The sequence below is a fragment of the Nothobranchius furzeri genome, chromosome 15 (assembly GCF_043380555.1).
Source record: "Nothobranchius furzeri strain GRZ-AD chromosome 15, NfurGRZ-RIMD1, whole genome shotgun sequence".
Classification (NCBI taxonomy): domain Eukaryota; kingdom Metazoa; phylum Chordata; class Actinopteri; order Cyprinodontiformes; family Nothobranchiidae; genus Nothobranchius; species Nothobranchius furzeri.
In genome coordinates, this window is record NC_091755.1 from 34,403,364 (window position 1) to 34,419,195 (window position 15,832).

The following is a 15,832-nucleotide window of genomic DNA, read 5'->3' on the forward strand; positions in this document are numbered from 1 at the left end:
AGCAGACCTCTGTATATTGACTCTGGGTGTGAGACTCTGCTATTGGCTGCTATCTTACAATCTATTTTTGTGACTGACTTGATTTTGTATTGCTCTCATTTCTCACTATTTTCAGCCTAAAATGAGTTTCATCTATGCAAATATCTGAGAACTTGAAATAAAGGAAAATAGGATTTCACACAACTAAAATGCTGCAATAGTATCTAAAAAAGATCATTTTAAGGGCTTTGCTTTAAAAATGCAAAAACTGATGACATGAAATCTCTCAGATGAAATGTTAAGACCTGAATGAATCAGACAGCAGCAGGCAGGTGTGTAACACCGTGTACTCTTTTCTGACACGTGATGCTTCAGTGCAGTGCACCCTCACGCCTCTGCGCTCCCGTCTCCACATGCCCCTTTTCTAATACAATCACGTGGACGCGCACATTGCCTCGCTCTGTTTCTTTCCTCTCCAGTGTTTTTCTCAGGCCTGAAATCAGTTTATGATATTGATCAGAACGCGGTGATCCAGTAGACGAATGTGGAGGATCATTAATTGATTTTTGCATTGATCTATTCAGAGTGCAGCCTGTTCTAGCCTCCTAACGCTCTCAACGAGATCCGTGTAACTTTTGAGCTTTTCTCCCAGCCCTCACGAAGTCCCTTTCCCCTCATCATGGCCGTGGCCGCGCAGCGCGCTGCCGCCACCTCGCCAAGAGAAGACTGGTGCTGAAGCTGACGAGAATGAGGACGCGAACGATGATGGCGGAGATGGAGGAGCAGCGTTGAGATACCTCTAGCTATTTTTCTCCTCCTTTTTTATATTTATTCCATTTGTCATTTTAAAAAAATCAGAGAGATTTGTAAAAACAACAACGCCTACTTGACCCAATCGCTTTCTTCAGTTCCCTCCCGTCTCCAGAGCTGAGACCGAGATGGGGAACGAGGCGAGCATGGAGGGCGGCGGAGAGCCGGGAGCCGCCGGGATGATGGGCTCGGTTATGCCCGGTGGACCCGGATCAGGACCGGGGCCAGGACAGCACATGAAGCCAGTCAACGGTGCTGCTGCCGGGGGAGGAATGGGAGTCGGAGGCCCTGGAATGGGAATGACAAGGTAGGAGCAGCGGTGCTGGAGGTGCTTCAGTGGAGGGGCTGTAGTATTTACAGGGTGGCACGTTACGCAACGCTTAACGCGGAAATGGTTGATGGAAAGCAGCCAAACAGATGTCATCCGTGCGGGATCGTGCAGAGAGGTGTGTTCTGGTGAACTAAACGTCGTTTGTTGGAAGATCAAAGAGGAACGACGAAAAAGCGGAAACTAGAGCGCTGTCCTTGGTCCTGAAGCGCCACCAGCTGATTCTGCACGCTTCAGTTTCCTAAAATAGGTTTTAGGCTTGGCTTACAACCACCAGCGTCAATGGAGAGCCTGCGTGCACGGCGGCTGTTCTGGTCTCGGACTCAGATGATTTGATTCCGTGGTGTCATGTGCTCCTCTAATAGTATCCCCTCTTTCTGGCGTAGGTTTAGCTTTGGCGCAGAGTGTTGCTCTTTTTCCTCCGTCCATATTTTCATTATGATCACATGAAACAGAGTATTTGGCAGAACGTGACGCTGGGCTCTGTTTTTCTGATATAGAAGACGGGATGCAGCTGGATGCTTGAAGCTCATTCCCACCCTCACGTGTTTCCGCATGGGCGAGGGGCTGATAGTGAATGTGTGCATCTGTACTTGCTTGTGCGCGTGTCTGGTCGTAGTTTTCAATGCTGGTGTGGAGGTGTGGGCGTGCCCTTGATGTGTAGCATGTCTAGTATGAGGAGCACAGTCCTGACAGTAGCATCTCTGAGAAGGAGGTGATACATGAAGACAGGACGTGCTTCACCATAATGTATGCCTTAGGAACAAAATAAACACCTTAATTCACGGTGTCATACATTCTACTGCGTCACTGTACTTCCCCATACCATCTCACGTCCTATACCATCTGACCATACCATGCCATTTAGCATGCAGGGGCAGATCTGATATGGGACAAATGGGGGCAACTGCCCCCCTGCTGTAGAGTCCAGCCCTCATCCTTTCCACCCTTATAAAATACTTAAGCTTAATTTGTCTTCTGTAAATATTAATTTCTGCATTTTGTTTCCAATGCTGGATATTTTTATTTATTATTTTGTTATTTTGATATCCAATCCTATTCCTGGACTTCCACTATCCAGCATGTTTTCTCTGCTCCAACACCTGACTTTAATCAGCAGGTGATTAACAGGATTCTGCAGAGCTTCACCAGCTGCTTAACTGGTGATTCAGGCATTGAATCAGGTGTTTTGGAGCAGAGAAACAATAAAATCATGCTGAATATCAGACCTCCAAATCCAGGATTGGTTATCCCTGTCTTAGAAGAAATAAGGCTTGCTTCCATCATTGGAACGCCCAGTAATTTCACCGGACCTTTCCGGTACGTGCACATCTCTATTTTACTAGGCCACTCTGAAAGGACCACTTTCTGGGCTATTTTAGGAACCAACGGAGTACCGGAACTTGGAATGTCCCAGTAGAGTCACTGGGCGGGACTTGTAGTTAACTCATGCTGATCGGTTGTAACTGTATGAAATGACATTAGCCAACACATTCTCACTCCCAGCACGTCAAAAACAAACACTTGGTCGGCCACCCTCCACATCAGACCCCTCACGCCAAAAGTGCCCTTTTTCGTTACTTATGTGGAAAAGGGGTTTTTCCTTTTCTGACTGCAGATCCCAATGCTGCGTAAAACCGACGCGATGGGATGTCCGCTGATGCGGCACAGAACCAGCTCATTTAATCGCACCTAAACCTTAACGTTTTGCTATTTATTACCTTCCCCTCACCCTCATCCTAACCTTAACCCTCTTGCTACCTAAAACGTTACTCTCACTGTGATCAAGCGTTTGTTTCCCATGCATTCTGACTGTGAATTTTCATATTTGCCGCCCAAGGGGAACGTTAGAACATACTGTCTGGTGAGGGGGAGGTTACAAATACCCTCTAATTTTAACCTCCACCTTGGTATTTGAAACCTCCCCCTCACGTTGCCTCGGTCCAAACCCGACCAATGACGAGGCAGCTCCCTCCGTTCGGCTTTTAGAGTCACCGACACATCTCTAACGTGTTCGCTAGCTAGATGGTTAAGGTTAGGATAGGGGTGAGGGGAAGGTTAAATAACAAGAGGATAAGGTTAGGGTGAGGTACAATGAGCTTGTTTGGTGCCCTGGCTGCGGACATCCCATCGCTACATTGGGAACTGCAGTCAGAAAAGGGGAAAACCCCTTTTTGCACACACGTGACGAAAAAGGGCACTTTTGTCGTCAGGTGTCTGACGCGGAGGGTGGCTGACCAAGCGTTTGTTTTTGACGCGCTGGGAGTGAGAATGTGTTGCATTAACAGACGTCACCAAACAACTGGCATTTGTAAAATTAGAAGAGGAAGTGGTGACGCAGAATGAAAGAAGGGGGAAAAATAAAGCGGCGTTGACATTGCTTTAAAATCTACATTCTGAACTCCTAATGCTGAAATGTGTGGCGGAAATCCCTGTAAAACGACGTAATTCACAGCACTTTGTGGTCTCACAGAGCAGTGTCAAAATCTCTGCTTCTCCTGGTCATTGAACGCATCTTTTTATATCAGTTTCTCCCACATCCTTGAATAACTGATTGGGTGAATGACTGATTGTGTTGTGAAGTGCCTTGGGGGGTGTAGAACCCTAAAAAGGTGCTATACAAATGCATGCCATTTACCGCCTAGCCTATACTACTCTTGGCCCGTGCAAATGTTCTAGATCCAAATCACATTGTCCCCTAAACTCCTCCAGGCAGACAGTAAAGCTTCAAACTGACATTTCTGGAGAGGGGTTTTGCTATTGCATCACTTTTAATCATCATTTCATATTAATAGTTGAGATTTCCCATTTTAAGTGAACATTGGTTGGTTTTAACATACATTAAAGACTAACACATCTGAAGAAAAGGGATCTAAGAGGAATTCAGTGTGATACGCTGGTCTTCAGTCATGCACCACAGTCTGATGTTGTTCCACACTGATCAGCCATAACCTGCCTCATAGATCTTGGGTTTGCTTCCTTCTGATCCCAGCAGTGATCTGACAACAGAGGAGATGACGGTGGTTCGTGTGACTGGAGAGGAGCGCTGATACCAAATCAAGGGGTGTGATGCTACAGCGAATACTACAACTAAACAAAGCGATTAGCTCATGATGTTCAGGTGGACGCGTGGACCAACAGGGCGTGAAAGCTGTACGTAGGAAACATTCTAGGTTTTGATTGATCTCTCTACAGGAGAGAAGAACAGAGAAGTGCAGGTTTATCCATCGTTATATAACAGACTCAGAGTAGATGACAGCTTCAGCTGGAACAACAACAGAGCTGCTCAGGCCTTGATGCATCGCTGGTGCAGCACTTTGGTTTGGAGCATTCGCCGTCATACAGTCCTCATCTTGTTGCTTTCATGCTCTCATGTCTGCACTCCTGGTTTTCAGAACTCATGTCTTCTTTTTTAGATCCCGACTAAAACACGACGGTTCTTGCAGCATGATGCTCGTCACGGCGAGGCCATGTGAACAGAGTGTGTTTGCTCACCACCCATCCAGACTTCTCTCACACACTCCCTCCCTCTTTAGCGCCGCTCTGCCTCACTGCCTGGTTCCATCTCTTCTTCTCACTCCCCGTCTCTTCAGCACATGCGAGCATTACGTCCCACCTGTCCCTCTTTCATCCTTCATATTTTTGTTTCAGGTTGTTTTTTTTATCTACTTTTGTCATTTCCTAAACTTTTATATTTTACCCACAGCTGTGATAACTTAAAAGTGTGGTTGACTAAAAAAATAATTTCTGATTATAATCAAGCTTTAAATGCAGGCTGAACATGAAAATAGCCTCTCAGACCTTTCTCCTGCTTTAGCATCTGATAGCAAACATACATCTGCTCTCATAATCTAGGATGTAAAAGGCCTGACTGCTCCACATCCCACTATGGGTTGGACTTACACATTTAGACTCACAACAGGAAAGGCTGTTGTTGTTTTAGTGTCCAGAATCAGCAGAGAACATCTCTTTCAACAGAAGCTAACCGCTAGCATTAGCAGCTCAAGCATGCGGCTGAAGCTCCTCCAGGATTGTGGTAGTTGTGTATTTAAAACATCCATGTCCCAGAGCAAACAGAGGTAGTGGTAGGGTCACGTTGCTTTTATCCAATCTGAGGCGAGATGTCTAAAATCCTCCAGCTTGAAGCACAGCTTTGATGTTGCAGACCTGGTCCTGCTGGGCCAGGGGTTTGTGGGCTTTTCTGTGCCCTGAGTTCTGCCTGCAAGGCGTTTATTCCTACTAGAGACCACTGCATCGATTAGATGAGTAATCCACACTTTCAAAACAAACTCCTGGAAAAATTATGAAATATTTTCATTACGCGCCACAAATCCCATTAAAATGTGACTTTTGTTGTTGCTGCTGTTTTTCAAATTGTCTACTTCAGTAACAGTTATTGAAATGTTCTAATAATCTAATATTTTTAGATGATAGAAACAATAAAATAAGTTATCCTGACTAAGGTGTAACACATTCTGTTTTCAAACAAAACATGATGAATTTTGATTCCATTTTTAAAAGAAGAGTTTTATTCTGTGTTTGTGAGAACAAATACATCCTATTTTCCTCCTCCGATGAAAATCATCCTCATCCCTTCCTCTCTGCCCTCTTGACTTTGCATTGAGTGAGATACAACCACCCTGTGATGTAAGGTTTGTGGTGATAGATAAAAGGAAAGAGAGAGTGATGGATGAGAAGACAGAGCTGAAGGAGGTGAAAGGGGAGACGGAGGGAACAGAAGCTGGTGAAGGCAGACCAAGTACAACAGGATATAAACCCTGCAGGAACACAAGAGGCAGAAGGGAACTGAGGGCATGCATCAAAAGGTGAATTAATCTGTTTTATTTTCTAGTCGGAGATCAGATGGAGCCAGCGATCTAAAAATACATTAACAGGAGGCAACGTGATCTTATTTGAAGCCAGTTTAAATATAACTTAGTGTAAATCGACCCAATCCTGCTTAGAAAAGACAAACTGCTTTTATTTTTACAAGAGATGCAAACTTAGCTTTATTCTGTACTTTATATAAACTACTGGGTGCACTCCCTATGGCTCAAGTTAGACCGCGTTAAAATCAGGCGGTATTCTTTATTTAGCAGGGAACAAATGTGTTCAAGTGCCGTACGACCCTTCTTGTTCATAAGAATTCTCCATGATGGAGAAGGGTTTCAGATGGATGGCCGGTGGAAACAAGGCATGCTGTTTTTCTATTCTAGGAATATTAATCTCCAAAATGAAGCCATGTCTTCTGACCACGTCAGGTGAAATAAGCAGCCAACAAGGCAGGCCAAGAAAACAGAAGAAAAAGAAACGTTAGTTATTAGAAGCAAATGACTGAATCCAAGAGAATGCTAGTTTCATCCCTATATCACTTCAGAGGAATTAACAATGAGCTAAATACAATAAAGAGGTCCAATAATTAAATATTATGTATTATTAATGTGTATTTATGTCACAAACATGCTGATTTAGGTGTAAGAACATAATCCTGCCTGGGCAGAAATGTGTAAACTTGCTAAAAGTGTCATCGTCAGTAGAAAAACAAGAGAAACAAAAAAAGTGGACAATTCTCAACTGCAGCTTTAAGATAGGTGGAAGGGGAGGATCGAGTCTGTGAAGCAGTCCTAAGGGGCCAAAGTTGGGCCATGAATGTCCCCCTTTTCCATTACACCACCAGCAGGAATCTCAAACTGTATCTCCAGTTAATAAAACAAAGGTTTAAAAATGAAAAAGTAATAAGTAAACACAAAAGAGGAGAGCTGGTCAGATGGACATAAAGAGCTAATTTTTGCAGTAAACGTGAGAAAAAGAGTCAGATCAGATCTGCAGAACATACGTAGCACATGGCTCCTCTTTGCTCTCGCGTCATGTGTTACTAACCGACTCCTCTCCCATATCTGGTTGTCATTTATTGGCTGTGATATGTATGCATGCATGCGTGTGTGTGCGTGTGTGTGTGTGTGTGTGTGTGTGTGTGTGTGTGTGTGTGTGTGTGTGTGTGTGTGTGTGTGTGTGTGTGAGATGCATGATCTCTCCTCTGTTTCATGCACAAGATCAGTAACTGAAAAGCTGCTCGATGACTCACTTTTCAAGTCCAGCATGAGTAAAACTAGTGTAAGAAAAGTGTGTGTGTGTGGAGTGAGTAAGTGTTTTTCTTCTATTTTTGTTCTATTATCTTTCTATTTTTATTTTTGACATAAACCACTCTTGAGACCAATTTTCACTTTGCAGACTAGGGTGTGTGTGCATGCGTGTGTGAGCACAAGTGTATTCTCCTGTTAACAGTTTCGTCTCATCTTCTTCAAAACGATTACTGTCGCATTCACAGCAAACCTACAGTCTTTTTATTGATGCATTTTCTGACATTTCTGCTGAGAATGACTGCATTTTTTTCACACATCAGCAAAGGAACACATGCTTCGACAGTCCAGTTTCTGAGTAGCTGATTGCACGCTGACCTTTCTGGTTAAATTAGAATTTTCATGGCGTTCAGCTAAATAGGTGCAGCTATCACAGGCGCAGCTCTGCGGGTAAATGCTTGGTTGAATTTTTTGCTTCATTTGCACACGAGGAGCATAAAACCTTGTCAAGACAAAATTCTGCAAAGATCGAGACAATTCTTGAATCTGTCATTTAATTGAGATGACTACGGTGCAGATGTGCTTCCACTGGTCTTTACAAGAACCCTGAAAATGATGTCCAATAGTCCTTCCTGTTACGACCCCTCATAAGATACATGTCAGTGTTTTTTGGCATTTATTTGTTTGTTTTATGTTGTACTCCACTGAACATTGCTCTATTTCATTTTTTTTATTGCACATGTTCAAACGAATCATACTCAAACCCAGTAAAGCCACTGACCACCAACTCTCCTGCTGGAAGGTCAAAACTCGGTTAGCAGCATTGTGTTGGCCGAGTTAGCGTTTCTTTGACCGTGCAAAAACCAGACAGAGTAGGGTCTCTGTTTTTACACGCAGCACTATCAGGAGTCCACATTGCCTCCAAATACTAAATAAACGTGTTTGGGTTTCTGCACCTGGAGATAAGATGGCAATAAGCACAAAGTCACAGCCCAAAACAGTATTCAGCAAATAGATGCTGTCGCTCGAGCTTATAAGTGAAACACGAGAGTGAAGCAAGCAGATATGATGTGGATATAAAAGCTGGAAGAAGAGTAAATAGGCGAAGTCGCAGTTGGGGTGAATTTATGGATAAAAAATGTGTTTTATTTAATTTAAACAAAACAAGACACAAGCAGAAAATGCTGTCTCTCACACAGACTGAATATTAAAATAAACCTTCACATTTCTTCAGTGAAAAGTGAGGCAAGCTTCTTTTTCTTTCTTTAGAGGACATTAATGTGTTTTTTAAGGACCTGTACCGTACTATTTACACCTTCCAGAGCAAAAATAGGCACATATATGTTCAAATAGTAACACTGGCACTACTGAGATGTCATATTTTATTCAAAGTTATTTTATTTTAGTGAGCCATTACTACACCAGGAAATAAGACTCGTAGAATGACTGAAACCCCGCCTCCTCCCAAGTGAATGCCACAATAGTACACAGCTGCAGACCCGGAAACTGCTGATTTATGCCGCCATGCCCCACTCAGCTGAGTGCTGAGGATTTGTCTCCGACGCTCACCCACAAAAATCAGCTAGCAGCTAGTGGCTAGCATTTTGGTTGTACTCACCACCCTGGCCCATCCATCAGGTAAAGTAATCCATCAGAAAACCTACCCTGGTACTGGTGGTGGTTTAACAAGCAGCATGTGAACCCATGGTCACATTCTGGCTCAGTTTGAGAACTCCTGAAGATCCAACCATTTCTGCAGATTGAACTCTTCTTTGGGAAGACTGGAAAGACAACAATCGATTTTTGGGTTCGAGGCATTGTTAAAGGGCAGGCGAGATAAGAAAGAAACCACTTGGAGATTAAACTCCATGCTAGCTACACAGAGAGACCGAGTGTTAGTGTTTACAGTCCAGGGGAGGAGCGGGCCATTGTGATGTAGCAACAACCCAATCCACCAGCTATGTGCATTAACTTAGGAAAAGCCTTCAGAGGTGAGGGAAAGAAGCAGCTGAGACAGGAAAATGGATGTGTGGAGCCCAAAACGGCTTTTTTTTTTAATGATAACAATCAAACATGGTCAAAAGCTCCAAAAAGTGAATTTTTCGTTATACAAGACCTTTGAATTTCCTTGGAGTTGAGAACTATGAGCAAAGTGTAAAAGTAAATGTTTTTATTTGGATCGTGGCACTGGTGAACAACGTTTATTCCAGTGACAGGATCCCAGTTTAGAGTCTAGTTTTATACATTTTTCAAGGCTGTTCAGCAAAAAAAACCAAGTTCAGCTCATAGTTTCAGTGAAGCAGAAAAGGGTAAATTCTATATAAACATGCAGATATCTGCTCTAATTCCCTTTTACAGGGGAAAGGGGGAATTCTAACCCAGAATAAACATCCAGTTTTTTCATTTTAACAAACTGATCACCTCCGAGTCGAGCTGTGAGCAGTCATGTCTGCGGGATTAATGGCTGCACTGCCCAGCTCTGACAGGAGGAGATTAATAAACCAGCTCTGGTCAGTTGAACTTCCCCGACACTGAGACAGGGACTCAGACGGGGACTGAGAAGGGGACTGACATGCAACAACCTGCGCTGATGTTTACTACAGGAGCTCAGTCTCTCCATGGCTAGCACGTTTGTCCACTGAGGCGTGTTTTCTGTCTAAAAAACCTCAAGCAAGACACATTTTGTTCTAAAAACATAAGAAAGCAGCAATTTTGTCTCGTGAGCTGAAGAAAAAACACACCCACAGTTTAGCAGGATGTCACGACAAGATCAGCCCTTCTTTAAAAATGGGACACGTCTGTTGTGCAGATGAACCGACGTTGAGCTTCCTAAACCGAGACCTCCTTCATCCAAGTTTCATCTAAATAAAAACCATTAAAAGCCCAAACGTGAACCTTACAAACATTGTTTGTAATTGATTCAGTATTGTTGTAAAACTGCAAAAAAGGAACCATAAATTCTGTTTTATATCATAAAAATAAAAGCACCTTAAAAAAACACCAACTGTCAATCCTAATCACACAAAAGCATAAGGGTTTACAAAAAGAAAAATATAAATAATAATCTGTGCAGAAAATAATTTAAATACAAACTTTTTATATCTTTAATAATTGGAAATGACTGTGATATTAAAAAATTGATTTGCTTTTAAACACTAATTCAGACCCACAATACGGATTTTATTCCAAATGTTTAACTGCGGCGCATTAATGATGGAAAATCAATGTATCATGAAATGACATGTTCATTACGTTTTGTTTGTTTCCTGTTTTACTTTGAAAGAATTCTCATCTTTTGTTTACTTCCTTAATGTTTTTTCCTGATTGATTAGTTGTTATTGGATTGCGCTCGTTGGTCTCTAAGCATTTAAAGCTCCAGCCTTGTTTTGGATCCGCTGTATTTGTCCGCTTCACCTTCTGATCTTTACAACCTGGTGTTTATCGTCTTGCTGTTTTTCCCAGTTTAAAGATTAAGTTGGATTCCTTTAGACCAGTAAACGATTATTTAAGGATCTTGGTGTTAGAATGACCAGTAATTAGAGTTTTCCCACCCAACCTTTGACTCGTAGGCACCATAGAGGACTGACACCTGAACAACTTGACTGGAGCCAAACCGATTCTTTACTACCCTGAATTTCTTGTAAAGATGTTCTTAAACAGGAGTTTGTTTAAAGTCACCCCCGTGGTAAGAATCTCTGTCTTTGAATCCTTGGACTGCCTGTATTATTTTTTATCTGCAGTGCAGGCTTATCGCAGAAAAACAATGCAGTTTGGTGTACAGGAGACAGATTATTAATCATTTTTGAAAATTTAAACTGTTTCACAGTCGATAAAGAACATGTTTATGAAGTTCTTTGCATGACATCTCTCTCATGTAAAGTGATTTCAGCAGTTTAATTCATGACAGTTTCAGTACCTTCCAGAATGAGTCGTTTCAGGGCTTCTATAAGTAAACAGAAATTTTTTAAGTATAAAGTAGAGGTAAACAGAAATTTGTTAAAAGTTTATAAACTTGGACATACTTGATTATTTTTGAGAAACACTGAAGATATGACGTTGATCTTAGTAAAACTATTTCTGTAGTTCTGACTTCAAAGAAAATAGAATATACAGACAAAATCTGTATAAAGGCACATGGCTGAGGGGCTTGTACAATGAGAGATATTTAATGTCAGTTTTAAAGTGATTAAGCAATTTTAGTCACCGGGTTAAAACAGATCAATGTTTAAGGAAATTCTTTACAACTCACAGAAGATTATTTATTTATTTTCCCCTTAAATTTAGTTTGAATTATTATCGTGGGATTGATTAAGCACTGGCTTCTTCCAACTCCTTTTCGGCAAAGACTTTTTCCCCTTTATCTGTATATTTTAGTTTTAACTATGTAAATTGTTTTTAAAATTTGTTGTCTTATGCTCAAATACATGTTTCAATCAATCAATCAATCAATCAATCAATCAATCAATCAATCCATCAATCAATCAATCAATCAATCAATCAATCAACTGCTGCAGCATAAATAATACGATTAGGTAGTAAGACGCTTTATAAGGTTTCTCCACTAACATTAACTTTTTACCAATTAGTAGTCAATTTTTTCATGCATTGAAAATTCAGAATTTATGTAATATAGTCCTTATTTCCCTTTAGCGTATGCAGTGGAGGTCCTAGAGGGGGCCAGGCTGGGGCCCGCTGCTCTGTTAGAGAGGCAGGCTTGTTATAAAACACTACAAACATGCTTTAGGCATTTTAAAGTATTTTAGTGAGTAATTACAACATTATAATAACAGCAATGCTGTCAGAACAATTTTTCAATTAGTTTCAAAATATAAGTATTTGGAGGGGAAATGTGTCATCAGTTTTCGATTTCAGATAAATGCATTCACATTCTTGGGTTCCACATCCTGCATCAGGCTAATTTATCACAAAACAACACCTCAGAAGGAAGGGGGGGGGGGGTGGGGGGTCAAAGCTCACTGTTAGGCCCACCCTGGACACTCGCTAGAACCGCCCCTGTGCAGATGATGTGAGATGACTGTTTATTCAGACATCCCTGCATGAAACAGAAACTTTTCTCCCCTACCAAATTACAGTTGTGAAGTGAAGTGAGCAGTCGTTTTTTGGAACCCCGCAGCACCACTTCCCTTTCGCCATGACACCTCAGTGTTGGTGAATGCTTCCTTTAGCAGTCTGCCAGCTTGTTCCTGATTCTGTATGACAGTTCTGCGTGACTCTTAATGAGCAGAATAAAAGGAGCAGGACTCCTGCTGCAGGAGGAGGTTCGGTGAGGGAGGTAAATCCAGCAGAACATATTGTGGCTCAGCAGTTCTGTTGTGTTGTTGCTCTGCCAAGGACACGCTACATATCCTCGCCGTCACACAGCACCCTCATAACTGTAGCCTCAACCTTTTATTGATCGTATTGAGAAGTGACACAGACTTCTGTTTGCGTGTCGATTTTTATGACCCTCAGGCAACTTCAATTAAAACTCTTGTTTTCAGGCAGTCGCATAAATCTAAACCAGGTAAATGCTGATGGCCACTGAAATTCTTGCTAGAGTGAAACATTTTGGCAAATAAGTCATAAAATAAAACACATCAATCTCAAATTTTATGGGGTCTTTTCTAGTCTAACGTGAGCTTTTGTCTTCTTATTTAGTAATTAATCAGTAAGTAAGTGATAAAAAAAGTTATACTTTTTAATTCAACAAAGGCCTTATATGTAAAATTAGTTAAAGGGGAGATAAACTCACATTTTGCATGCTTTTGTGCTGCCGTGTGGGTCTCTGTTGCCATTATTTACACTCTGAAATGTGAAAAATAAAAATAAATAACATCCATGCATTTTGCGTCAGTGTTTTATTTTAGGAAATGTTTGCATTAAATGAACCATTTTAAAAAGTCCCTGTTTGTGATGTCACAAATTGGAAATTTGGCATTGAACCACCTCTCACCACTCCAGGCTGGAGGAGCAGCTGCTCTACCCTCCAAAATATAGGAGCTTCTCACCTCATAGCAGCCAATCAGGGGTGGGTGGGTGTGACCAGCCCCAGCTTATATTCTTAAAGGGACAGAGTCCTGAAACGGCTCATTCTGGAAGGTACTTAACCTGTTAAGAATAAAACTTTTGAAATTGCTTCATGTGGGAGGGATTTAGTCCACAGAACATGTTTTTATAAACCACAGAACTATTATAACTTAAGTACTTACACTGTACCCCCTGTTGGACAGATAATTGATTCTTTTCGTAATATCTCCTATCACCTATATGCAGATGACATTCAGCTGTACTGCTCCTTTAAGGATTCTGAGTTATTTAAACTGTCTGAATTACTAGAGTGTCTATCAGCTACCACCAGCTGGCTAGAAGATAACTTCCTTCAGTTAAATTCTGAAAAGACTGAATGTCTGATCATTGCCCCTGAGAGCATGGTTCCCCTGAATGGTTAACAACTTGGTCAACTTGGCCATCAAGACAAACTTGAGGAATTTGGGTGTTGTTTTTGACCAATCAATGTCTCTTGAAGGCCGCTCAAAATGTTGGCCCAAAACAGTTTTTATCACTTAAGAAATATCTCCAAACTGCAAAGGTTTGTCACGATCTGGAGAGAGAGCTGAGCGCGTGTCCAGCGCAGCCACAGAGACTGGTGTTTTGGTCAACCCAAATGCGGGAGCCCGGGGAGAAAGTCCGTGAGCTGAGGAGAGAGTCCAACTTATTCGCTAAGGAGCAAGGCTGATTGAGGACCTCGAGGAGAGACGTCGCCGGTGTTGGGGGGAACCACAGTAGGCACAAAGACCCTGGAGCCAGCGTCTCTCTCGTTCTGAACGGGGCAGGCCTCCAAGGACCATAGGTTCTGTGGCTTGTTGTTCCTCCGGTGGAGTTTGTGGAGTTTGGCGGGTAGCAGCGCTGGGAGCTGTGGCGGTGCGAGGACGAACCATCACCCATTGGTCTATCTGGAGGGCCAGGTCGACGGTATCATCCAGTGTCTTCGGTGTCTCATGGCCCACCATCTCGTCTCGCACATAACCAGCAAGACCTTCCAAAAAGATAGAATGGAGGGCGGCATCACCCCATGTCAAACCTGCCACCAGTGTGCGGAACTCAGATACATATTGGCAGACTGAGCAGTTCTTTTGGCGTAGCTGGAGGAGTCGTGCATCAGCACCAGTCTCGCTGCTGGGAGGACAAAAAGTCATTTTCAGTTCTTTTACAAAAAGAGTGTAGTCCGAACAGGCAGGGGAGTCCGCATTGTAGAGGGAGGCCGCCCATTCTTGGGCCTGCCCAGTCAATAAAGAGATGAGGAAGGCCACTCGGAATTGGTGGGTGGAGTAACGTGTGGGTTGACAGGCAAAGGTCATGTCCAAGGTGGTGAGGAGACCGTCGGGGCGGCCATGAACGCTGTCCCACTTGTCCGGTGCAGCAATCCGGGACATTGCCCCCACGTCCGTGACATGACGCTGCATCGTGGTGAGCATCATGGAGACCTGCACCACCATCTTCAGCAGAGAATCGAGGCGGGTCTGTTGGCGCTCCACCACAGATCGTAAGTGGGCAACTACAGCTCTCAGCTGTGTAACTTCCCCTGGGTCGGCCATCAGAGGCTCAGTCATTCTGTCACGATCTGGAGAGAGAGCTGAGCGCGCATCCAGCGGAGTGGTGTTTTGGTCAACCCAAATGCGGGAGCCAGGGAGAAAGTCCATGAGCTGAGGAGAGAGTCCAACTGATTTGCTAAGGAGCAAGGCTGATTGAGGAGCTCGAGGAGAGACGTCGAGGCGTCAATGACTGAGCATCTGATAGGTGAGTGGGATATGATTAAGTAGGCTGATGAGATGATGAGATGAATGGTAACAGGTGTGAGTGATATGAGGGAGGAGGCGCTGCAACCTGACAAGGTTAGTGTCAAAACATGAACTTGAAATGGTTATCCATGCCTTTATCTCCTCCCGTCTAGATTACTGTAACACACTCTTCACATGTTTTAACAAAAAAGCCCTTGAACACCTTCAGTTGGTCCAGAACTCTGCAGCGAGGCTCCTAACTGGAGCAAACAGAAGAGCACACATCACTCCTATTCTGACGTCTCTGCACTGGTTACCCGTTAACTTTAGAGTTCATTTTAGAATCCTGACCACAACTTTCAAAGCTCCTCCCTATATTACTGAACCATTAAAGCCTTATGCTCCAACCCAAGCCCTCAGGTCCACCCACCAGAACCTTCTAGAAGTTCCAAAGACCAGACACTAAAGTCAAGGTGATCGCTCCTTCCCGACTGTTGCACCCGACTTTGGAATGATCTTCCTTTATCCTTACGTAGCATTAACAGTCTGGACACTTTTAAAAAACAGCTAAAGACCCCTTTATTTAAAGCTACTTTAACCTAAACCTTTTATTTTCTTACTTTTAACTGAAACTTGTAGTCATCTTTCATCTGTTTATGAAAATTTATAATTTGATAATTTTATGACTTTTTTTCCCTGATGTTAATCTATTTCTATTTTGAGATCATTATGATTTTATGTGTGAAGCACTTTGTGATTCTATCTCTGTGATAAGTGCTATGTAAATAAAACGTACTAATTTATTATTGTAGCTCATCATTGCCCGTGTGTGAATGAGTAGATTAGTGATTGTGTTG

At 42.6% G+C, this 15,832-nt stretch overlaps 1 protein-coding gene across 3 annotated transcripts in view; it reads left to right on the forward strand.

Annotated features, from left to right (window-relative positions):
* The first annotated feature begins 421 nt into the window (after positions 1 to 421).
* The window catches only part of bsna (bassoon presynaptic cytomatrix protein a), a 168,220-nt gene continuing 152,809 nt past the window's right edge, over positions 422 to 15,832 (forward strand). For 2 of the 3 annotated variants that reach the window (XM_070544755.1, XM_070544756.1), the window contains exon 1: positions 423 to 1,096. In XM_070544755.1, the coding sequence (XP_070400856.1) occupies positions 918 to 1,096 (179 nt within the window). In that variant the 5' untranslated portion in view covers positions 423 to 917. Of the gene's footprint in view, positions 1,097 to 15,832 lie in introns of all 3 variants that reach the window. The other variant, XM_070544754.1, reaches the window with a different exon arrangement.